At 38.1% G+C, this 25,017-nt stretch overlaps 1 protein-coding gene across 2 annotated transcripts in view; it reads right to left on the bottom strand.

The window, feature by feature from the left end:
• The window catches only part of PNPLA7 (patatin like phospholipase domain containing 7), a 208,029-nt gene that overhangs the window by 119,747 nt on the left and 63,265 nt on the right, over nucleotides 1-25,017 (bottom strand). For both annotated transcript variants that reach the window (XM_036748628.1, XM_036748627.1), the window contains exons 17-20: nucleotides 24,518-24,723; nucleotides 17,546-17,677; nucleotides 16,754-16,877; nucleotides 11,062-11,175 (exon numbers count right to left, since the gene is read on the bottom strand). In XM_036748628.1, coding sequence (XP_036604523.1) covers nucleotides 11,062-11,175; nucleotides 16,754-16,877; nucleotides 17,546-17,677; nucleotides 24,518-24,723 — 576 coding nt within the window. The remainder of the gene's footprint in view (nucleotides 1-11,061; nucleotides 11,176-16,753; nucleotides 16,878-17,545; nucleotides 17,678-24,517; nucleotides 24,724-25,017) is intronic.

The raw sequence follows: 25,017 nt of genomic DNA, 5'->3' as shown, positions 1-25,017 counted from the left end.
CTATAAAAGGTTGTAATAGTTTTTTTAAAGGTAAAAGTTTCCCCTAAATAGATACGTATATATACAGATACACACACACACACATATATATATATATACACATACACACACACACACACATATATACACACACACACATATATATATATACACATACATACACACACACATTATATATATATATATATATATATATATATATATATGTATGTATCACTTATACGCCTTCAAGATTCAGAAAGCTTTAGTAGCAACTTGAGGAATGCCCTTGAAGACATCTCTCATAGTGCTATGAAGAATTTAAAAATTTAGGTACTTCTGCAGAACTATAGTCAAACAAAATAGTACACGAGACAGGATAGCTTTCTGAACAATAAAAATTGATTAAGGTCTCAAAATCAAGAAAAAAATATATATAGTCTAAAAATCATGGCAATGCTAACTAACCATTTGTACACTGGGCAGCATTCTCTGCTGTCCTACCTATGGCTACCTCAAGCCAATCTGCCAAGACCAATGGCAACCATCACCAATGCACTACTACTGTTCCCCAGAGACTGGTGAAGCTGAGGGCAGAACTCACAATTCCAGGGTAAGAAAAAGAGAAATGGAAATTGTCTCATACTTTAAACATAGGAATTAGGGAGGTTTGAATGTATTGTCTAAATCTAGTCAGTCAGCTGGTAAACGAATATTTGTTGCATGATTACTATATGCTAGACATGCTATTATGCACTGAGGATACAAAGTCCCTGCATTCAAGCAAATCACATTCTAATGGAGGAGAAAACATGTCAATAACTATGTCCATACAAACAGTATACAAATGTAAATGGAAGGTAACCTCAGAGGAAAGGTACTAGTGGTGGGGAGGGGTAAAGAGGCCCTGCCAGGACTCCTGTAGAAGGCAGAATTTGAGCTGAGTCTTAACTAAGCCAGCACGCCCCGGAGGCAAAGGGAACAGCCAATGAAAAGGCATGAAAGCAGGAGATAAGAGTATCACGTGTGAGGAACAGTGAGAAGGCCAGTGTAGTAGTAGATTGTAAACGTTTAGGTGGCATAATGGATAGAGCACAGTTCGTGGAGTTAGAAAGACCTGAGTTCAAATCCTGCTTTAGACCCTTATTAACTATGTAACCCTGGGCAAGTTACTTAGTCTCTGTGTTTCTGCTCCCTCATCTGTAAAACAGCAATAGTAACAGTACCTGCCTCAAAGAATTGTGAGAATAAAACGAGTTAATATATGTAAAATGCTTTGCAAACCTTATAGCATAATATAAATCTCATCATTGTTGTTGCTGTAGAGTACATGGTGGGGAGTAACAAAGAAGACTGTAAGTAGGAAGGGGCTGCAGTGCAGGTACACAAATGGGCAAGAAGTGGTGGCAAGGAGCATGACTACTCTTAAAAAGGAATTTAGCGTCATGTTAGCTCACAGAGACATTGAATTTGAAGATTAATTATATTAGAAGGGTAGGTGAGCATCTCCCTAAAATAATTTGTTGAAGTAAAATGCAATAGCTACCCACAGGCAACCTTTCCAAGTCTTGCTCCCCTCTGCCAGTATTTTATTACCCCAGGTAAAATCAAAGGGGTGGCTTTGCAACAAGACCTTTTGTATTCCTATCACACATCTCATGGAATCTCAAAGCACCTTTTTAATTTCTCAGACAGGAATTCATTCCTATGTGACTGATAAAGAAACTAAAACACAAAAGCAGTAAAAAAGCAATACTACTGTTGATGTGGGATTAGAATCAGGTATCTTCCATATCCTAATGATTTTTGTGTCCAATCTAAGAAATGAGCAGTAACAATGGACTTGTGATTTAATTCCAGATCACAAAGTGCATATAGCATTCCAGGAATTGTGCCCAAAACACACAATAACCCTGAATTCTAGGAATTTTATAGCTTAAGGCAGCATAACTGATATTATATCCCCAATATTCAAAATAGTGCATGCATAGCACAACACCCCACCCCACCCCATATAGTCACATAACAACTTTTTAATCTTTGTAATTTGTTTTGGTTTTTGTTTTAATCTTTACATTTGTTGATTTGTTTTCCAATTTGATAAGAATTTAAATGGATACGAGAGAAAAAGGCAACTGTGAGGCAAATAATAGACAGTCATTATCTGGGCTAAAACCAAACTATGGCCCCTAGATATGACAACTCAGCTGCCATGATTAAAAAAGAATGTAAGCTGTCTCTTTGCAATTGGGATTAATGTTCGGGATGCAGATATTTTCGAATGTAAAAACAAAAAATGGATCCAAAATCTTACTTTATAAACCAAGCATTTGAACCAACAGTCTAGTTCAGGGGTGGGGAACCTGCAGCCTTGGGGCCACATGTGGCCTTCTAACTCCACAGGTGCAGCCTTTTGACTGAGTCCAAGTTTTACAGAACAAATCCTTTTTATTAAGGGGGTTTGTTCTGTGAAGTTTGGATTTAGTCAAAGAGCCACACTTAAGGATCTAGAGGGCCATATGTGGCCTCAAGGCTGCAGGTTTCCTACCCTTGCTCTAGTTTCAAAAAGCTATAACATGCAAGTAAGATATCCGTTTGCTGCTGGAAGCTCATAATCAAAACCAGTACCATCAAAAAGATGTCTTCCAGAACCTGGAGGGTCTGGGCCATTTTGGTAAGAAAAATTCCTCAGATGAAGTATACTCTACATCTTTAGGGGCTGACTGACTGACCCCCAAGATCTCTGTCAGATGAGTTGTAAATTAACCTAATGATATAAAAGACATTTAGAGATAGGCTCTTAGATCATATATTAGAGTTGGAATGGCCCTTAACAGGATATTGAATTTATTCTCTTCATTTTAAAAAGAAGGCAACTGAAGCAAAGAGACGTGATATGATTTAACCAAGGTTGTACATGCCAAAAGTGACAGAGTTAGGATTGAAACCCAAATCCTCGGGTTTCAAATCCTATTCCCTTTCCATTATATTATGCTTCCTCCATAAGAGAAAAGAAAGAGTAATTCACCAAACTGAACTAATACCAAATCACATCAAATAGACTAAAAGAGTTCAGGGGACCCACAGAACAAAACACAAGGCAATACCAATGCCTTCCAGGTGATGTGATATTGGGCAGGTCCCTTTTCATCATTGTATCACATCTAAGGAAATGTACATATTTGACGGAGTCCATGGAAGCCCATGTAAAGTGAAGACAATGTCTGAGAACAAATGCAGTGGAGAGTCCAACCCAGGTGCATCTACAAAAAAAGAAGTTTCTTCCTGGGACTCTTCACCTTAGATTCACTCCTTAAACCCCAAAACAGGGATGAATAACCCCTTGACCCAATGATTTCACTAAATGGCTACATCCCAAGAATATTATCAGAAATGAAAAATGTCTATCAGTACAAAAATATTCATAGCTATGTCATTTGTAAAAAACAAAAATTGCAATTAAATATGTTAAACAATTGGAAGCCAGCTCAATAAATTGTAGCATCTCATTTTAATGGCATACCATTGCATTGTTAAAAAATGAAAAGTATAAAGAATACAATTGGGCAGCTAGGTGGCTCAGTGGATAGAATGCTGGGCCTGGAGTCAGGAAGATCTGAAGTCAAATCTGGCCTCAGGCATTTACTAGCTGTGTGACCCTGGGAAAGTCACTTAACCTCTGTTTGCCTTGATCTACTGGAGAAGGAAATGGCAAACCACTCCAGTATCTTTGCCAAGAAAACCCCATGGATGGTGGTAAGAAGAGAGGGAAGAAGTAGCAAGTGGAAAATGGTACGGAGGTTAAATTGAGGAAGGCGGCAGTCAAAAGCAAAACTTTGTTGAGGAATGGAAGGGGAAAGGGAGAAATAAAAGCATAAACAGGGGGGAAATAGGATGGAGAAAAAGACACAGATAGAAATCATAACTGTGAATGTGAATGGGGTGAACTCTCCCATAAAACTGAAGCAGATAGCAGAATAGATTAAAAACCATAATCCTACAACATGCTGTTTACAAGAAACACATTTGAAACAGGGGGATACACACAGGGTAAAGGTAAAAGGCTGGAGTAAAATATATTGCACTTCAGCTAAAGTAAAAAAAGCAGGGGTGGCAATCCTAATCTCAGACGAAGCAAAAGTAAAGATAGATTTAATTAAAAGAGATAAGGAAGAACACTACATCCTGCTAAAAGGCACCATAAACAATGAAGCAATATCATTGTTTAACATATATGCACCAAGTGGTATGGCATGCAAATTCTTAGAGGAGAGGTTAAGGGAGTTACAGGAAGAAATAGACAGCAACATAATAATAATGGGAGACCTCAACCTCCCCCTCTCTGAACTTGATAAATCTAATCTCAAAATAAATAGTAAAGAAAGAAGCTGAGCAGGTGAACAGAATTTCAGAAAAGGCAGATATGACAGACATATGGAGAAAACTGAATAGTTATAAAAAGGAATATACTTTCTTCTCAGCGGTACATGGCACATACTCAAAAACTGACCATGTACTAGGACATAAAAACCTCACAATCCAGTGCAGAAAGGAAGAAGTAGTCAAAGCATACTTTTCAGATTATGATGCAATAAAAATTATTTGTAATAAAGAACTGTGGAAAAATAAGCTAAAAATTAATTGGAAACTAAATAACATAATTCCAAAGAATGAGTGGGCCAAAGAACAAATCAGAGAAACAATTAATAACTTCATTCAAGAGAATGACAATAATGAGACAACATACCAAAACTTAGGGGATGCAGCAAAAGCAGCTCTTAGGGGAAGTTTTATATCTCTAAATGCTTACATGAATAAAATAGAGAAAAAGGAGATCAATGAACTGGGCATGCAACTGGAAAAAGCTAGAAAAAGAACAAATTGAAAATCCCCAATTAAATACCAAATTAGAAATACTGCAAATCAAAGGAGACATTAATAAAACTGAAATCAAGAAAACTATTGAATTAATAAAAAAACAAAGAACTGGTTTTATAAAAAAAAAATAAAATTGATAAACCTTTGGCCAATTTGATTTAAAAAAAGAAAGAAAAAAATCAAATTACCAGTATCAAAAATGAAAAGGGTGAATTCACCTCTAATGAAGAGGAAATCAAAACAATAATTAGGAATTATTTTGCCCAATTGTATGTCCATAAATTTGACAGCCTTAGGGATATGGATGAATAGCTACAAAAACATAAATTGCCCAGGTTAACAAAAGAGGAAGTAAAATACCTAAATAACCCTATCTCAGAAAAAGAAATTGAGCAAGCCATCAATGAACTCCCCAGGAAAAAATCCCCAGGGCCAGATGGTTTTACATGTGAATTTTATCAAACATTTAAAGAACAATTAATTCCTATACTTTATAGACTATTTGGGAAAATAGGTGAAGAAGGAGTCCTACCAAATTCTTTTTATGATACAAATATGGTACTAATACCCAAACCAGGTACAGTCAAAACAGAGAAAGAAAATTATAGACCAATTTCCCTAATGAATATTGATGCAAAAATTTTAAATGAAATATTAGCAAAAAGTTGCAGCAACTTATCACCAGAATAATACACTATGACCAGGTAGGATTTATTCCAGGAATGCAAGCCTGGTTCAATATTAGGAAAACCATCAGCATAATTGATCATATCAACAACAAAACTAGCAGAAACCATATGACTATATCAATAGATGCAGAAAAAGCCTTTGACAAAATACAACTCCCACTCCTATTAAGAACACTAGAAAGCATAGGAATAAATGGAACCTTCCTTAAAATTATAAATAGTATCTACCTAAAACCATCAACAAGTATTACTTGTAATGGGGATAAGCTAGATGCATTCCCAATAAGATCAGGGGTGAAACAAGGATGTCTATTATCACCCCTACTATTCAATTTGGTACTAGAAATGTTAGCTGTAGCAATAAGAGAAGAAAAAGAAATTGAAGGAATTAGAATAGGCAAAAAAGAAACTAAATTTTCACTTTTTGCAAATGATATGATGATTTACTTAGAGAGTCCTAGAGAATCAAGTAAAAAACTACTTGAAATAATAAACAACTTTAGCAAAGTTGCAGGATATAAAATAAACCCACATAAATCCTCGGCATTCCTATACATTACTAACAAAGCCCAACAGCAAGAGATAGAAAGAGAAATTCCATTCGAAGTTACTGCAGACACTATAAAATATTTGGGAGTCTATCTGCCAAGACAAACCCAGAGCCTATATCAACATAATTATGAAACACTTTTCACACAAATAAAGTCAGATCTAAATAAATGGAAAAATATCAGTTGCTCATGGTTAGGCCAAGGTAATAAAATAAAAATGAAATTTTACCCAAATTAATCTATCTATTCAGTACCATACCAATCGAACTACCAAAAAAAATATTTTACAGAGCTGGATAAAATAATAACAAAATTCATCTGGAAGAACAAGAGGTCCAGAATATCTAGGGAATTAATGAAAAGAAATTCTAGGGAAATTGGCCTAGTCACACCAGATATTAAACTGTACTATAAAGCAGCAGTCATCAAAACTACCTGGTACTGGCTAAGAAACAGAGTCATGGATCAGTGGAATAGGATAGGTACACAAGATGCAGGAGTCAATGACTATAGCAATCTACTCTTTGATAAACCCAAAGAAGCCAGCTTCTGGGCTAAGAATTCACTATTTCACAAAAACTGCTGGGAAAATTGGAAAATGGTAGGGCAGAAACTGGGCATAGGCCAATATCTTACACCATATACCAAAATAAAGTCAAAATGGGTTCATGATTTAGGAATAAGGGCTGATACTATAAACAATTTGGGAGAGCAAGGAATGGTTTACCTACCAGATTTATGGAAAAGAAAAGAATTCATGACACAAGAGATAGCATTACAAAATGCAAAATGGATAATTTTGATTATGTTAAGTTGAAATGTTTTTGTATAAAAAAACCCAATGCAACAAATATTAGGAGGGAAGCAGAAAATTGGGAAAAATCTTTACAACCATTGTCTCTGATAAAGATCACATCTCTAAAATATACAGGGAACTGAGCCAAATTTATAGGAATACAAGTCATTCCACAATTGAGAAATGGTCAAAGGATATGAACAGGCAGTTTTCAGAGGAAGAAATTAAAGATATCTATAGGCATATGAAAAAATGCTCGAAGTCACTACTGATTAGAGAAATGTAAATCAAAACAACTCTTAGGTACCACATCTCTCCTGTCAGACTGGCTAAAATGACAAAATAGGAAAATGATAAATGCTAGAGAGGATGTTGGAAAATTGGAACATTGTTACATTGCTGGTGGAGTTGTGAACCGATCCAGCCATTTTTGGAGAGCAATTTGGAACTATGCCCAAAGGGCTATAAAAATGTTCATACTCTTTGACCCAGCAATACCACTTCTAGGGTGGTATCCCAAAGAGATCACACAAGTGGAAAAAGGACCTATATGCACAAAAATATTTATAGCGGCTCTTTTTGTAGTAGCTAAGAACTGGAAATCAAGAGGATGACCATCAATTGGGGAATGGCTAAACAAGTTGTGGTATATGAAGGTAATGGAATACTATTGTGCTATAAGAATACGGGATGATACGGACTTCATAACAACCTGGAAAAACCTACATGATATAATGCTGAGCGAGTGGAGCAGAACCAGGAGAACATTATACACAACCACAGATATATGGATTCTGTGATGACTAACCCTGACAGACTTTGCTCTTCTCAGCAACACGAGGTGCAAAGACAACTCCAAAGGACTCATGATAGAGGATGCTATCTACATCCAGAGAAAGAAGTATGGAATCTGAATGCAGATTGAGGCACACTTTATGCTTGCCTTTTTTTTTGTCTTTGTTTTTTTTTTCTCTTTTGTTTTTGTTTTTGGGGTTTTTTTGTTTGGTTTCTTCTTTCTCCTGATTCATTCCATTGGTCATAATTCTTCTTCACAACTTAACTAGTGTGTAAACAAGTTCAACTCGAAGTTATACGTCAAAGATATATCAGATTCCGTGCCATCTTGGGGAGGGGGGGAAGAAAATCTGGAACTCAAAATTATGTAGAACTGAGTGTTGTAAACAAAAAATAAACAATCTAAAAAAAAAAAAAGAAAACCCCATGGACAGTACTTGTATGCTATGGTCTACAAAGAATCAGATACAACTGAAAAACAATAAAAAGAATATGAAGAAGACATATAAGGCAATACAGGGGGTAGAAAAAAGTCTAGGGGAGAACATACTGGCTACAATTTCAATATTTCAAGCATCTGTAATTTGTCAGTATGAATATGCCTTTCCTCCACTGTTTTAGACTGTAACCCCTCTACATCTTAGTAGGTGGTTTTCAAGGATTGCTTTGGCTGAAATATTCATCACTCTATATAACCAACATAGTGATAAGTCTTTCCAATCTTAGCTAGAATGGTCTTGAGTTGACAGGCTGGTACTTGAAGCCTTTTAAGCTTTGTAGCACTTGTTAGAGCTAGTGTTCTAGGCTACCACAGCCTTTGAACCAAGGGCTGCCTTCATAGCACACAGAGGCACCAGGCCTAAGTGGAGGGTACCTGACTAAATATTTTTTTAAAAAGAGCAACACCAAACTTTAAAATTGCATAGAGAGAAGAGATTGGAAGGGGAAAGAGTAAATAAATTGTTACTATTAAAATTTTCTTTAAATGACTATTTTTATTTTGTCAAAATATAAATAATTTGGATTTGGGGTTTTGTTTAATAGAATATATATTCAGAGCTATAGAGGAGTTTATGCCATTTATGTCCAACCTCTTCATTTTACAGAGGGGGAAACTGATATATAAATAACAGAGTCAGGATCTGAATCCAAGTCCAAGGCTCCTTCCACTGCACCATTCTGGGGCTTTATTTTTCCATTTTGTTTATTTTATTTATTTATATTTTATATTTCATTTGAATATTTGTTGAAATTGTTATTGAGATTATAATGAAAATTATTTTTAAAAATACACATGCTCAGTGTTGAAAACTCTATGTTCACATTAGTCTTTGAAGATACACCCTAACAATCTAATCTAATCTAATAATCTAATAATATAACAATCTAATAATCACTCTCAGTAATACCACATTAGTATACCGAGGAAAATGAAATATGTACCTATGCATGTATAAAATTACAAGACAGAGGACAACCAGAAAATAGCCAAGAACTGATTTCTACTTTTCTGAGTCTGATGGCTCAGACCACAGTGACTTTTCCAAAGTATAAGAAAATTTACTTAGCCTTAGGAGAGGAAGTATGGTGACAAGGGAGGAGAGAGCTGGAGAAGCCTGGGTTCAAATACTGGCTTAGGTACTTAATATCTCTGTAACGCTAGGAAAGTTACTTAGCCACTCTAAGCCTCAGTTTCCTCATCTGTAAAATGAGGGTGATAATTCATTCTTACCGTACTTACGTCATAGGGAAATGTGAGTTACTATAATTACAAATCATACAATATCCAACATTTGGTAAATTTTATATTAGCATCTCACCACCAGAACTTTCACCTTTCTATTTCTACTGACTTTGGGACAAAAACACATTTGGGTGAAAGTATTAGCTTAGAAAATAGAGCTGCTATTAAAGTGCTCAACCTCTTGGCTATAATCTCTAACCCACAAAAAAGAATACCTGCAGCCTTTGACACTGATCCCATTACTAAACCAGAACTATGGCCTTAGGGTTAGAATCTGACCATGTCCCAACTTTTATGGAGATCTAAGAAATCAGTTACATGAGCTTTCTCTGATACCACTGTCAGATACAGATTGGAGGCCAGCTTTCTATTTTTGTTCCAACTCTGGCTCATAACCACATGAGCACAATCCCATATGCCCCACAAGATGCCTTGTCTCAACCCATCCTACCCACTTCATGATTTCTGTTCTGAAGAGAAAGCTTTTAATTTTGGGGTCATTTGCAAGTAATAGGAAAGACAAGAAGATTTATTTGGCTCACAAGAGACATGGCACATCTGACAGCTGAGTTTGAGCCATGATTTGCCAAGTGTTTAAGCAAAAAACTCCCTTGCTGGAAGTGGAAAATCCTCAGCCCAAGAGGGCAGACTAACCAGAGGGAAAAAATTTTCATCCTTTTTGGTGCCTCACTACATCTAGTTCAACTGATACCCTTTACTCCTTGAAATTTAATTTTTGTTTAGCTTCTCTGGACAGTTGTACTCTGCTGATTGTCATCTTCTTCCTTCACTGGGTCTTCTTTTTTTCTCTAAGATATAGTTCTTTTCCCTCAACATTTACTTTTCTAGGAATCTCTTCCCTTCACACAGTTTCAACAACAACTTGCATATTTAGATCTTTAGATACTGACCTTTCACACCTTTCCTCAGAGTTCCATATACTTTCAGGACAACTCCACCTGAATCATAACATAGCCCTGGCTTTAAGTCAAATTATCTTTCCTCTCCCTACTCCTCAATCAAAACTTGACCATTATTGTCAACAGCACCTCAATCAATCTTCCATTTTTTTACCTTAGCATTATTTGACTCTCTTTAACTAATGGATCTTCAAAGTCCATCATCAACAACACTCCTTACTACATCTCTCTCTAGCCTTTCCCATAATTATATCCACCAATTCAGTCTGGTCATTTTACTAGATACGGTCTGCCTTTAATGTGTTCACTTCCTTTGACTTTGCATATGCCATACCTAAATGGGAAGGCCTTCCTACCAACCCACGACCACCACTATGTTCTTTAAAACCTCAAAATTCACTTTCTAAGAAGTCTTCCCTAACTCCATTTCATTCTTATCATCTTCCACTCAGATAATTTTTAAATCCCTAAATCCCTTATAGGAATATAGAAGTCAGATAATTTTAGAGCTGGAAAGATGTCTATGCTTCACTTAGCAAGCTACATGCCAAGCTCCCTGAGGACAAGAACTACATGTTCCTTAAAGTATCTCCTACAATACTCTGCACACACTAGTTACTTGACACTTAGATATGGCTGATTAACATATCTGAACTGAAGCTGAGGACCAAGTGTTAAAGATGGAAAAATGATAATATTATTTCTTTACCTGTGGATATCTGCGCTTGATGGAAGTCAATGCTCCTTCTGGTAACTTGGCCAGTTCTGAATCTCGAACAGCATGTACTGTTTTAGCTCTGGGCTGGCAAGTTAGTGTCTCCACCTGAAAGAAAGGGACCAGGGTTGCTTCAAAATTTACTACAATATCTCATATCCACAAACCAAACTAGGAACACAGGCTAGAAGTAAAATCACATAGTCTCTCAAGGATAGCAGCAACTGGATTAAATATTGCAAAAAAAGCGGAAAAGATTGATGTGGACACCTCAAGATTATAGAGAAAATGACCAATATGCCAAAGTCTGATCCATCATCAGCTTCTTTAGCAGACTGCGGTCTTTTTTTTTCCCCAGTGTGTTACTTAATACTTTTAGTCTGCACATAGAAGCCACTAAGGATATGGCCTGGGGGCTAGTCGGGGCTGCACCACAAGTACATAGCTCCACACATCAACACCAGGGATGGGGGTGAGAACAGGTGATTCTATCCCAGTCATAAGATGATAAGGGTCTTCTGACAGAGAGCCAGATGATCAGATAGTCTCTGGTGGAAGCCAGTTCTAACGCAGCAATGAGAACATCACAGAAACAGACTGCAGTCTTTTAAAACATCTGAAACCACAACTGGTCTCGAAGGTTAGAGAACAGGAAAGATAAAGAGAAAATAAGGCCAACAATTTCACTCTCCTCTGAGGAGTCAGTCCTCCCTATCCTGACCAGAGTGAGAAACGAGAAAGCCATCCTTATGTTGAGAAGAGTACAGGCATGTGACCATGTTAACAGAAGCAGTAAAATTTGATACAGGCCAAAACGACCTCCTAAAATCAAAGCTCTGGCTCTAGCATTCAGTCTAACAATGCTACTCATCACCAGTTGGATGATTACATTCAAAAAGAAAGAAGAAACTATAACATGTCCTTTGAGGTTTTAGAGTCAGCATTCATTTCTTCTCATCTTAAACACAAAAGCTCTCTGAAAAAATATGGGAAAAACCACTAAACCAAAGTATAGTATGATTAATGTTATCTGCCTGCCTAAAGAAAGGAGAAAGGAGGAAAGCACAGTATCTGGCTAGGGCGCTGAATTAAAGGCATTTGTATTTAAAGTGGAAGGATGGGAAATTATGGAGCTATTTTCACTGATTAGTATTAACCAAATGAGAATCAACTTGGAAGGGGTATTAAGCAACTGAGAATCAACTTGGGTATAATCATCAAAAATACTTATAAACATCTACAAAAAACCGATGAATTTCCTCCCATCTTTTTCTATGAGACATATAAAATGTTATAGATCTCAGATCAATCATGAGGAGAAATAAGAAGTGGAAGAGGAGATGAAAGTGGTGAGAGCAGGTGAGTATTTCTGGAGTGTAAAATGGAAGATCTGTAGAGTATATGCCATAGAAGAAGGAAGCCCACACAAGTAGAGACAACCTTCCAAACAAATAAAGAAGACTAATAAAATGTACTTGGTGAGGAAATCCCAAGAGAAACACCTAGCAATAGGAACTCAGGGGGCACAGCAGCATGGGGGTATAAAGGCAATTTGAATCTTCATCATTTTCATCATGGCCAGTGTCTCACTGATATTCCACGAACTAAATCCCTGCAGAGAAATAGTTTTAAAAGCTCAATAAGGGAAACTGCTGAGCAAAATGTCGTCATAAGGAGCCCAGGGGAGAATCATGCCATTTCATCGCTTAGTAACAGCATCTGACAGCCAATTTCATAAGCCTGCACCATAGGAAATGGTATCTGGGATTAAAATCTCCACAATGCACCACAAATCTAAAACAGAAAAAGCAAATCCAGGAGCAGCTGTAATTAGCCTGGATTGTAAAACCTAGACCCCGGAGGCTTAGCAACTGCTAAACACCTTCAGGGGAAAGGACGTCACTTGCCATTCTGTTGTGTTTCCTACCATCAAAGAACACACAAAGAGAATGGTAGGGTTTTATTTAGCAAAATAATTCAGTGACAGCTTATTAAGTTTAAGTTGCAAAAAATGTTCCATGTTAATTCCAGGTCACCAGATCAAAGGCTATTCTAGAAGAACACAGAGAATATATGAGACCAGAGGGAAAGATGACATATTAAGTCCCCAGGGTCAAATTCTCAAAAGGCAAGTTTCCTCAGCAACAGCAAAGTTGGCCTCTCTGCCAGGGTCAGCAGCCCCCTATGCAGGACAATGGTGATAGGATAGGTCATGTGGATATAGTCTTTTTTTTTTCAATTATTTACTTATTTTTAATATTCATTTTTAAAATTTTTGAATTTTAAATTCTCTTTCCCTCCCACCCCCCCCATATTGAGAAAGCAAGCAAAATGATATCAATTATACGTTTAAAGTCATGCATTTCCATATTAGCCACGTCGTCATAAAAAAAACAATAAAAAGTGAGAAACATAAAGAAAGTGAAAAAAGTATATTTTAACCTATACTTGAAGTTCATCAGTTTTGTCTCTAGAGGTAGACAGCATTTTTCCTCATGGGTCCTTTGGAATTGTCTTGGATCACTGTCTTGATTGGAGTAGCTCAGTCCTTTACAACTGATCATCCTTAAAATTTTGCTATTATTGTGTACAATGTTCTCCTGGTTCTGTTCATTTCACTTGGCCTCGGTTCATATAAGTCTTCCCAGGTTTTTCTGAAACCGTCCTGCTCATCATTGCTCATAGCACAATAGTACTCACCACAATCATGTGCCACAACTTGTTCAGTCATCCCCCAATTGATGGGCATCCTCTCAATTTCCAATTTTTTATATGGATTTATTCTTCTATCACAAGGATAACACATCAGAACACAGGCTTATCAGCATTTGAGTGCTATCAAATCACCTTTGGTCAATTCTCAATCATCCAGACTAATGATAGGAAGAATCTACCCTTCAGTGGCAGCCTTTGCTGCAATCATGAGAAGCCTGGGGAAACTTAGGAAGAGACCCCTTCCTCATAGCCTCAAATATGGACTTCTGTACTCTGAGGGTTGCATTATCCAAGCAGAGGGGCAAGTTCTCATGATAAGCCAAGTGGTCTTCAGGTTTTTGAATTAACTGCCCCCTACAGACATGGGCAGGCCATGGATAGTCCACGGCCAAGTGGAGTAGTTAACAAAGCCACCTGTCCTTTAAATTTGAATATGGTGTCCATGTCAGAAATGCACAGACTGGGCAGAAGACAGTAAAGCCTCCTGCTATTAAAGAAGATCTTTCTCCAGAACATTTCCCCAAGAATGTTCTGTGCTCTGAATTACCACGGAGAAAGTGAAGAGTGAAGCTCTTTGGTCGAAAAGTAGAATGAGATTGATGTCACAATATTTTTTGTATCCCCAGTACCTAGTATATAATAGGTATGTAATAAAAGCTTGTTAATGTTGAGTGTCTGATAGAATGATTGCAACTCCTGCTTTTCTGCATTTAAATGATGCAGAATAAACTTTGTTCTAATTTTTCATTTTGTTTCTCTATGTGTCTTTATTTTTTAGTGTTTTTTTTTGTATAAAACAGATGGCTGCATTTTATTCTTTCTTCTATTATGCTACTTTTTCATTTTACCGGAATGTTTAATTAACTCATTTTTAATATTACAATTATTAGGTTTGCATTTTCTTCCATTTATTTCTTTAGGATTGCTTTCTTAGTCCTTTCCTCTCTCAGGTGAGTACTCTGATGACCCTGTAATTAGTTTTTCTTAGTCTATCTTTGAATGCTAATCTATTCCCACAGTCTCTCTCCTTGTCCCGATTTTACTTATATTATTAATTCATTTTTATTTCTGTTATTTAGTTATCTACTTGTTCCCCTCTTTTGTCTCTTCAGACAAAAAAAAAGTCTGGTTCAAAACTTTGCCTCCAACTATACGAAGTTTTATTTTTTCTCTCTTACTACTGTCTATTCTGAGTTTCTTTTTTGTTTGTAGGTTATACCTTTATTTGTTCCTTCTTGGTTCTCTCTAATACGATAGTTCAGATTTACATGGGATGGTAAGGTTTACAAAGCACTTAACATGCTTTTTTATCCTCACCACAGCCCTGGGAGGTGGGTGCTATACCCACTTTACATGTGAGAAAATTGAGGCTGAGAAAAGCTAGATAACTTGTTCAGGGTCAGTTAATGTGAGAAACAGGATTTGAATTCAAGTCTTCCTGACACCACATCCAGCATTCTATCTGCTGTACCACCTAGCTGTGTCCCTCATGAGATTAGGGCTTCTAAAGTACTCCCTCCTCTAATCAATTTCCTTTATCATCTTTGAAATTCTTGTCTTTTCTCTGTACAAGATGGCAAAAGGAATGGAAGTAGAATAGCCCTATTCTCTCATAACTATTCTAATGGGGAGTGGGGAGAGCAGCAGATTAGAAATGATCAAGAAATCCAAGGAAAAACCAGAGTAAGTGAATTTTGCCCACCCAGATCTACACAAAGAGAAAGAACTAGAGAAGGGGTCTGAAGAGAAAATCCCAGTCCATCCCAGAAGCTCTGCTCACAGAAGCCTTCCAGAGTGGGGGGCAAAGGCAAGCCTAAAGCTGTGTATGAGGGGAGGGACTAGCCAAAGATGCCTGGAGCCTCTGACTGCATCCTTCTATCCCCAGTTGGAGCTTAGGAGCCTGGGAAGCTCAAACTAGGAAGGCAACAATCTGGGCTCTCCCTGGATGAGACCACTTTGGCATAGCACACTAGTCAGCTACTTCCTGAGGTCATCAAAAGATATAGAACTCGTTACCCAGACCCCAGGTAATATAGATCAGCACATAAAAGAAATTCAGAAACTTGCACTGACACCAAGTCCCAAATCAAGAGGTAAGGCTATAAAAGTGAGAAAAGAAAAAAACTTGGGAGATAAAGAACTATTATAGAGCCAGGGACACTCAAGGCATAAACCCAAGGAAAAGAATAAATCCACATCAACTCTAAGCAAAGCCTCAAAGAAAACCCACAGATGTGCCATACTGGAATTTCTGGGAAAAATGTAGAAAGAATTAAAAATGATATTCTAAAAGAAATGATAGTTGAATGGAAATGGAAGTGAGAGCTCTAGAGAAAAAACTGCAAAAACAATAAACTGATTAGAAAAGGAGGTTAAAAAAAAAAACTCTACCTAAGTAATAGACTTCTTCAAAATTAGATTGGACCAGACAGAGATCAATGAGTCCATAAGAAAACAAGAAATATTAGAACAAATTAAATAACTGAAAAAATGTAAATTATCTCTTTTCAAAAACAGCCTTGAAAAGTGGTCAAAGATAATATAAGAATCAACACATCACTTGAAAACCTTGACCATAACAGAGAAATATCAACTTGGGAAGAAGGCAATATTAGACAAATGCAGTGCCACACGGTAAAACGTAAAAATTACACAATGTCCCAAATCATGCACTGTTGCCTTCAACACAATCAAGGTTGTGCCATCTCACCTCTGGCCCTAGGTCCTTCCCCCCCCATTCAGAGTATCATATTTCCCCAGGAGCTCATTTAACCTTCTCCTAGGCTGGGACACTATCCATGGAGGGGCAGTATGCTCTCAGAAAAGGCAGGCTCCTAATTCACAGTCCCCCAGACAAAATTCACAAGATCCTCGACTGCCAGTGTAGGCATATCCCTCCTCATTATTGCCAAGGTATCTTTCTTCTATTTCCTATGACACTGTACAGAAATAAGAGGAGTTGTCTTCTTACCACACCAATGAGATCTCCTCGTCCATATTCACCAGCCAGGTGTTTTTTTCCATCATCTTTCCTGATCACAGAGCGCAGACGGCCATTGAGTACAATATATGTGCAGTCAGATTTATCACCCTGCCTAAGGGAAGGAGCAAGACACAATGTGCATTAGTGAAAGCAGAAATAGCTATAGGTAAGGCTTGATGCATGTTTTCTGAATGTTGCCTTCAAAGTTCTCCACCAGATAGCCCTACCTGCTCTCCTTCTATGGCCTAACTCATACCCTCCACACGAACCTGACTTGGTCTTCATAGCTCCCCTTTTATTCACTTGCTCCCCACTATCCAATGGCCAGTGGCAACATATTTGATACCTCTGCAATAGAATTTCACTAAGAATGCAATGCTGTGGACTCTAAAGAATTATATTCATCTTAAATTTGAGAAGAGGCTGCTCTATTTAAGCTAATACATTCTCCATAATAGAGCTGTAACTTTGAACTTGACTTATTAATTGACTGATACAATTAAAGTATTAGCTTCTGTTCAATAAAAACCAGGGCCAGAGTATATCCTATTCCCCCAGCACCTACTCCAGTGTTGGCCTCTCGGGACGAGAATTCTTTGACTGATTAATCAACTTTGGAGCCCTGATAGGTCATCAGTTACATGAATCCTGCCCACAGTAACGTGATGCCATTAGAGGCCCCATGAGCATCAGGACCACAGTGGAAAAAAAAAAATTAGGATCAGAATTGATCTGACAATCGCAACATTCCCTCAAAGACATTTTCACTTTATGCTTCACCTGTAAAGTGCACGCCCAGCTTCTACCTCCATCCAGTCCAGGGCAAAGTCTATCTGCCTCACAAATGGAGACATTCTCTTCACAAATGCGTGAGCAACAGCCAGGACAACATTTGGCTGCTTGCGCATAATCCTGTCAGAAGATACAAAAAGTCATATAACATAACAGAATCAACCTCAAAGATTATGTACTCTGGGTACATTAATAAACTGTTGGTGAAGCTGTGAATTAGTCCAGTCATTCCAGAAAGCAATTTTAAACTATGCACAAAAGTTATTAAACTATGCACACTCTTTGACCTAGTAATACTACTACTAGGTCTGTATCCCAAAAAGATCAAAGAAATAGGGAAAGGACCCACATATACAAAAATATTTATAGCTACTCTTGTCATGAAGTGGTGCCCATCAACTGAAGAAGGGCTGAACAAGTTATGATATGTGAATGTGATGGAATACAATTATGCCACAAGAATTACAAAGTGGAAGATTTTAGAGAAGCCTGGGAAGACATATAAAATGATACAAAGTGAAGTGAGCAGAACCAGAAGAACAATTTATACGATAACAAGAATATGATAAAGATAAACAACTTTAAAACACTCAGAAACTCTAATCAACAATGACCAACAACAATTTCAAAGGACTCATAATGAAATCTGCCATCTAACTCCAAATAAAGAGCTCATGAACTGAGTACAGACTGAAGCATATTTTCTTTCCTCTTCCTTTCTTCTATTTCTTCTCTCTTTCTTTTTTTTGGAAGTAGCTAAAGCAGATTTGTTTTGCTTGACTATGCACATATGTAATTGGTTTTATTTTTCTTGCCTTCTCAATGGTTTGGGGAGGAGTAATGGGAGAGAGAATTTGGAACTGAAATAAAATAATTTTTTTAAAAGATTATGTACTCCAAATCCTTTTATTTGATAGATGAGGAATCAGAAATCCAGGAGAAATTACTTGCCTAAGATCATACAATAAGTTAGTGGAAGTTTTCTTGAGGCTTCATTCTTATCCTATATTCATCCAAGCAGTCTGTCTAAGGTTTATTTCAGACATATGAAGAAAACAGAGACTGGAACAGCCTGGAGTGGATACCCGACCACTAGTACATGCAGTCAAACTGTCAACATTGCCTGCTCAAGGCCCTTGCTTTGATGTCACCTCATTCATAAGGACTCTAGAGTAGCTCCTCAATATAATCTGCACAGTGACAAAGACTGTTATCCCTGGCTTCAAAGCCCTGTAGTTCAAATAAATACCTTAGACATGTATTCCCAGATATGTCCCAAGACATACCTTTTTGTATCATCTTATTCCTCCCACTGGTCTTCTAGATTTCACTTTTTGTAATTCATTGAAACAAGTCAAACCTTCTCTCAGCCTGTACTCTGTTCCTAGGATAGCCAGACATTAGAATTGTTTCCATGGCCTTAATAAAGCTAGAGAAAAGAAAAGAAAAAATACAGGGCCTCCCCCCACCGAACAACTGTAGACTCTTTCTAGCCAAGAAGAAGCTGGATGGAAGCAGGCACAGGAAGGAATGGATACATCTCCTCTGTCTCCTAATCCTGAATCACTACGTACAGTAGAAGCCATAGTAGGAAAGCGACTTATGACTCTACAGAAGAATGTGAACTACCTTGAGTAAACATAAACAGCAAAAGAAGCTCCGACTATTCCATGGGAAAGCTTGCACATGCCCCTGGGCCATCCCTGGCACTATGCCTTCTGTTTCTACGTAATATATGACCTTGCCTGGGGTTGGTGCAGAGATCCATTACACCATTCTGTCCTCCTGCTGCTAAGGATTGGGTCTCTTGAGTAAACTCCCTTAAACAACCTAATTAACCTAATAAATCTACATATGTAATTTTTTTTGGATGGGGGAAGGCAGGGCAATTGCGGTTAAGTGACTTGTCCAAGGTCACACAGCTAGTATGGGTCAAGTGTCTGAGGTCGCATTTGAACTCAGGTCCTCCTGATGCCAGGGCTGGTGCTCTACTCACCGCGCCACCTAGCTGCCCCCAATCTACATATATTTAGTACCAAGTTGGCACGGGGCCCTCTTTCTTTGATATCTCACTATTGTCTCAAAAAGGTCTCTGTCCCTACAAGTGGCATATCAGGGCAGATTAGATCAGCCTCCTTACATCTGGCCTTACAGTTAGCATAGCTGGCAGGATAGTCTGTCCCCTACAAATTTTGTGTCCTTATATACTGCAGTGACATCCTAAAGACTAATTAATTATTCTTTTGGAAAGGAAGCTGAAATCCAACAAGAGAAAGTAAGGAAACCAGAAGATAGTACCAAAGGCCTGGTCCACATTCACAACTGGCACCTTTCTAGAGATATCACTAGCAAAAATCACCCAGCTGGTTACTTTTCTTCCAATTGCTGGCTGGAATAAAGCACAAGATTCATACTAGACTGCAATGGTGTTCACTGTTGATTCAAAATTAAAAGAGCTTGCACCATGACCAACCAATAGTGACAAATCTCAAATCTTGGTGCCTGCAATTAGAAAGAGTGTCATAATTCATCTTGCTCAGACCCAGAGTTGAAGTGAGGAGAATTATCATTTATCATTTAAATCAGTGGTTCTTAATCTTTTTGTGTGTCTGACAACGCCTATAGATCCATTTTCAGAATATTTTAAAATACATAATTGAAGGAAATGCTATACATTTCAGTTGGAGATTACTGAAAATAAAGATGAAATTTTCCATCCAAGTTCACAGACCCCCCCTGAAATCTAATCCTGCATCACAGGTTAAGAACTCCTGATTTAAACAAATATTTCAATTGACCCCCATGGGGCTATCCATGTGCCTCACAGGGAACAAATGTGATCAAGAGATGTTTAATGTGCCCCTAGAAAAAACAGAGGAAAGAGAAGTTACTCTGGTCTGCCACACCCACCAAATTACTGGAGTAATATAAATGAGAATATTCACACTTGTGCTGAAGATGTAAAGTTCTAAGCTCCTTACCAATCATGAAATGCAGATAAAATCTCCCAATTAAGGATGTAGATTCATCTTGTAGAAGGCCTTTTTGAGGCTTACAGATCACAGAATATCACAGATAATCTAGCCCAATCAGCTTCATTTTACACATGAAGAAACAAATACAGATGGGGGAAGTGACTTGCCCAAATACACACAGAAAGTCAATAAAGAAACTGGGCCAATAAATCAGCCAGGAAAACAGTATCTTTTTTTTCCTGTTGTATTATGTAGAAGATGTCAGGCTGATGAAAAGTATTCGAAATCAAAATTACTATTTCTTCCATAACCCTTATGTGAAAATCAACCTAGGACGACTGATTATGTTTGGAGACACACACACGTATATGTGTAGATATATATGTATGCATGTGTTGTATGTCTATATGTACACATATTACACATATATCTACATATGCAAATGTACATATATACATTTGTGTATACAATATGTATTACAATGGACAAGGGATACCTTTACAACTCGAGGACACACAATTCAGAGCCTTAAGCGTCCTTCTGAAGGGGCCTGACAACAGTGACTGTGGAAAAATCAGGGATTACAGATAGGTTTGTTATTTTTTTAAAACTATTTATAAAGCTGTGAAAAATTATTGCTTCTGACACTGGGTTCGTCTTTCTGATAAACAGCAAGATTTTTAAGTAGACGATCCCTAAAACAAACTGGGTATGCATTTCTTTTCCTCTCCTTGATCCTGACATCTGACCTCCTAAAGGCTCTCCATTAAGGACTCAAAGAACTTCATGCTTTCTCCCCAAGAAACTTATCCCTAAAACGCCTTCACAGAAAAGAGATGAGAACTCAATACTGGCCATGATCCCTGGAATCACCAGTCTGAAGAGAAGAGAGATGTAGGCATCAAAAAGCAGAAGGGTTGTATATTTCCTGAACCGCTCTGTTTCCCAAGCTCTCCGATTTTCTCAAGCGTCCAAGTTATATAAGCACTTCAGCCCCACCTACAGAGTGTGAGGCTCAGAGAGTTTCAAGATCACGACCTTTTCCAGAAAATAAATCAGAACAGACACAGTTTGTAAATACTCTAGCTTTGTGACAGATGCTCCAACTGCACTACGAATATTTTCGTTACCCATAATCTATGTCATAGTCTAGTCACATGGCTAGAGAATAATGCTTGTTGCTGTAATGAGCTATGCTACAATTCTACAAAAATAAAGAGAAAGGTCTTGTAAATAAGACATTCTTACCATCTCCTTAAGGTTGGTGTCGCCTTTTAAAATTCAAATTTAGTGGATGTTAAAGTTCAATTCTTATTCTATTCCTATCTCACTCTCAAAAGCACTCTCGGGCTAATGAAAGAACTCAGAGCACCCTGATTACACGGGAAGAAGACCACAATTGGGTCATTGCAGACCCACTGCCTTCCCACTAAGGAAATCTGAACTCTGAATACTGACCAAGCTATATCCTCCATTAGCAGACTGTCCAAGCTCATGCTGGCCGCTGTGTTCTCCTATCATTTCAGTCTCCATTTCTTCTTTAGCACCCCTAAAGTCCCCTGACTAGAGCAAGTTTAGATTAAAAGTGGCAATCTAAGAAACAGAACGAAGAGGTTATAAAGGTATCGCCAAAAGGCAACCCTTTATAGAATATTACCTGAAATTGGCCATAATATGTTTGTATAGAGAAAAGAAATCCTTAGACCAAGAAACTCCCCAATCTCAAATGGTATTCTAAGAGCCCTTTCCCTATATCTCTTACCTCCAGGGAAACCATGGGTTCTCTAGGGCCCATGGTGCTCCTATGGATCCAATCTGGCACTTAGTGAAGGGATTTAGGGAAATGATAAAGTTCTCAGAGCCCTGCAGGCCTAGATGGCCTGTAAGGATCTTAGTTTCTTAAATAGCACTTCCTCCACTTCAAATTAAAATACTGAAAGACAATATCCTAAAACTGACCTTCCTGTCAGAGAATTTTCCTGACATTGAGAGTTAACTCATATTAAAAAACAACTCGTGGGGTGGCAGCAAGTTTGAATGAGTCTTTGGAGTGAGACCTTAAGGGTCCCCAGAACTGCCCTGGCATCCTTAGTGGTCAAAGACACACTGGTGCCAAGTAATATCAAGAGGAGCTAGGCCTCTGATGCAAGAAACTAATCTGTGATTATGACATGCCCAAGTCCTGAACCAACATGGTGCCTTGGGCTGTGAGACTATCAGAGTAGGCCCCCAGAAAGCTACCCTCCTGGTGAAAAGGTGACAAGAGTTTCAGGTCTCCATGCCAATGCCCGGTAGGGAGAAAGTGACTAAGCTTATCCTTTCACAGAGACAATATACCCAAGCTACCTTCTCTCCTGACACTGCATCTACTAAAGGGATCCTTTAGCTCCCCTTTCTCAGACTAAGCCACAAATCACAGTTTCAGAACCATAGTCGAGGTTGTGTATTTGCACCACCTACAGTACAACCCCTGCAGCCATGAACATTTCTTAACACCAATGTCTGGTCTCCAAAAATAGGTTACTTCTTCCTTTTCAAAAGAATAAAACCAAATAATAAACCCAATAATTTCAAACTCCTAAGTACCTAGACTCATCTTTTTACTCAAGGGTTTCCAACAGTTCTGAATAGATCTCCCAGAATGTAGGTTTCTCTTTTTGCTATATGGGGGCCCCCAGTACACGGATAATTCAGTCTGGTAGTATATATCTCAGAGCTTCCCTATCCCTTATTTGGAGTCAGAAAGATGAAAATAGAGGCTAAGAAAATCCCAACAATCCCCCTGAAGTGTGACTGAGCTCAATTCACTCCCCCAAATCTAGCAGTAGCATCTGTCGCTCTGCCCAACAATAAACCATGGTGATGCAGAGAAGGGGTGTGTTAACACAAGCAGGAGAATGCAATCCCAAACACAGCAGAAAGGAGACTACATAACATTTTCATCCTGACTCAGATGATAGGAGAGAAAGAATTTAAAGCTGTGGATGACACTCAGTTGGACAAGACTAGCACCTTGTAGAAAAATAGATTAAAATTTAAAATTACTTTGACATGTTGGTAAAGGAGATAGATAAAAACAGAATATAATTCAAGGACAAATGTAAAACAACTCACTCAAGAAAGAAAATTAAACTGCATGATTATAAGGGGGGTAAAATGGGTTGGTTTTGAGAAAGCAGCGCAGAAAAATCAAAGGGACAAAGTAGACCAGACCCAAACAAGAGTCAGAAATGTGGAGCTATCACTCATAAAGCAAAGTATGATCGAGTGATAAGGAACAGTATTGCACAAAGGACCCAGGAAGTAATCTCCCCTGAACCCTGGTGTATCCTTATGACCAATCATTCCTTCTGGTGTTCCTCTGCTAACAGGAAAATCATTCAAAATCTGCTGGGAATTATTTTGGTAGCTCAAGACTGAGACAAATGCCAGAAATTCAACTCAACTAAGAAAAAAGACAAGAGGCAGCCATGGTATAGCTGACTAAGTTAGTATGGGTAGTGCTGAGTTAAAACCAGAGGGTTCAAATTCCAGGTCTGCTATTAACTATTTATATGACTTCAGGCAAATAAATAAAATAACCTCTTTGTGCCTGTCTCTTCAACCCCCTCATTTGAGAGAGGTGGACCAGATGATCCTTAAGGTCTCTGTCAGCTCTCTAGATCTCAGTATCAGTATTAACCGGAATAAAAGAATTCATTAAGGCAAAAAACCCCAAATCTTATATTTACCAGAGGGCCCTTTATCTAAGAAGCAACCCCCAAGTGTACACTTGTGTCCAAACACAACACCTATTAGCTCTTGTAACGGCACTGTCACTGGGCCCAAACATCATTAGTCTATAGCTCCAAGAAAACAATGGGCTGTTTGGCATTCTGAATGCTTTCAGCTCTAGCATGTGAAGACTTAAGATAACCTGCTCATCCACTCATGGAACATTATCTGCCCCTAAAACAAAAACAGGGCATCTGTATAAGGAACTCACTCGTAGAAATTAGACTTGGAGATGGAGAGGAAGCAACATTCTTTGTTGGCCTTGATGGTAAAGATAATTGGCTCCCCTGTAAGTACAGACAGCTGGCCTACCAGCTCCCCAGGATGGGTGATAAATAGGCATTTATTTTCTTCACTGTCAATCTTCTGCTGATATACATGTAGCATCCCAGAGATCACAAACTGGATGTTGACATCCTAGCCAAGACAAAACCAGACATTAGCTTAGTAATGGCTTTCTGAAAGTACAGATGAAACATTTACTATGCAAAAGTAAAGGGAGATTATAAAACAAGGGGATGGCAGGCACCAGGAACAGAGAAAACATTGGAGATTTTGTAGAGGGAAATAATGTAGTCTAGGAAGACGGAGCTCCAGACCAAATGTCACTGAAGTCTAACTAGCAGTAGTAAAAGCTGCCTTGTAGAAAAACAGTTGCCTCCTCTTTACACTTGGAATCAAAATAAAAGCATTCATTGCCTCTGAGAATCC

The sequence above is a fragment of the Trichosurus vulpecula genome, chromosome 3, assembly GCF_011100635.1.
Source record: "Trichosurus vulpecula isolate mTriVul1 chromosome 3, mTriVul1.pri, whole genome shotgun sequence".
In the NCBI taxonomy this organism is placed as follows: Eukaryota; Metazoa; Chordata; class Mammalia; order Diprotodontia; family Phalangeridae; genus Trichosurus; species Trichosurus vulpecula.
Note: the sequence above shows the minus strand (reverse complement) of the source record. Positions and strands in the feature narration are given on the sequence as shown.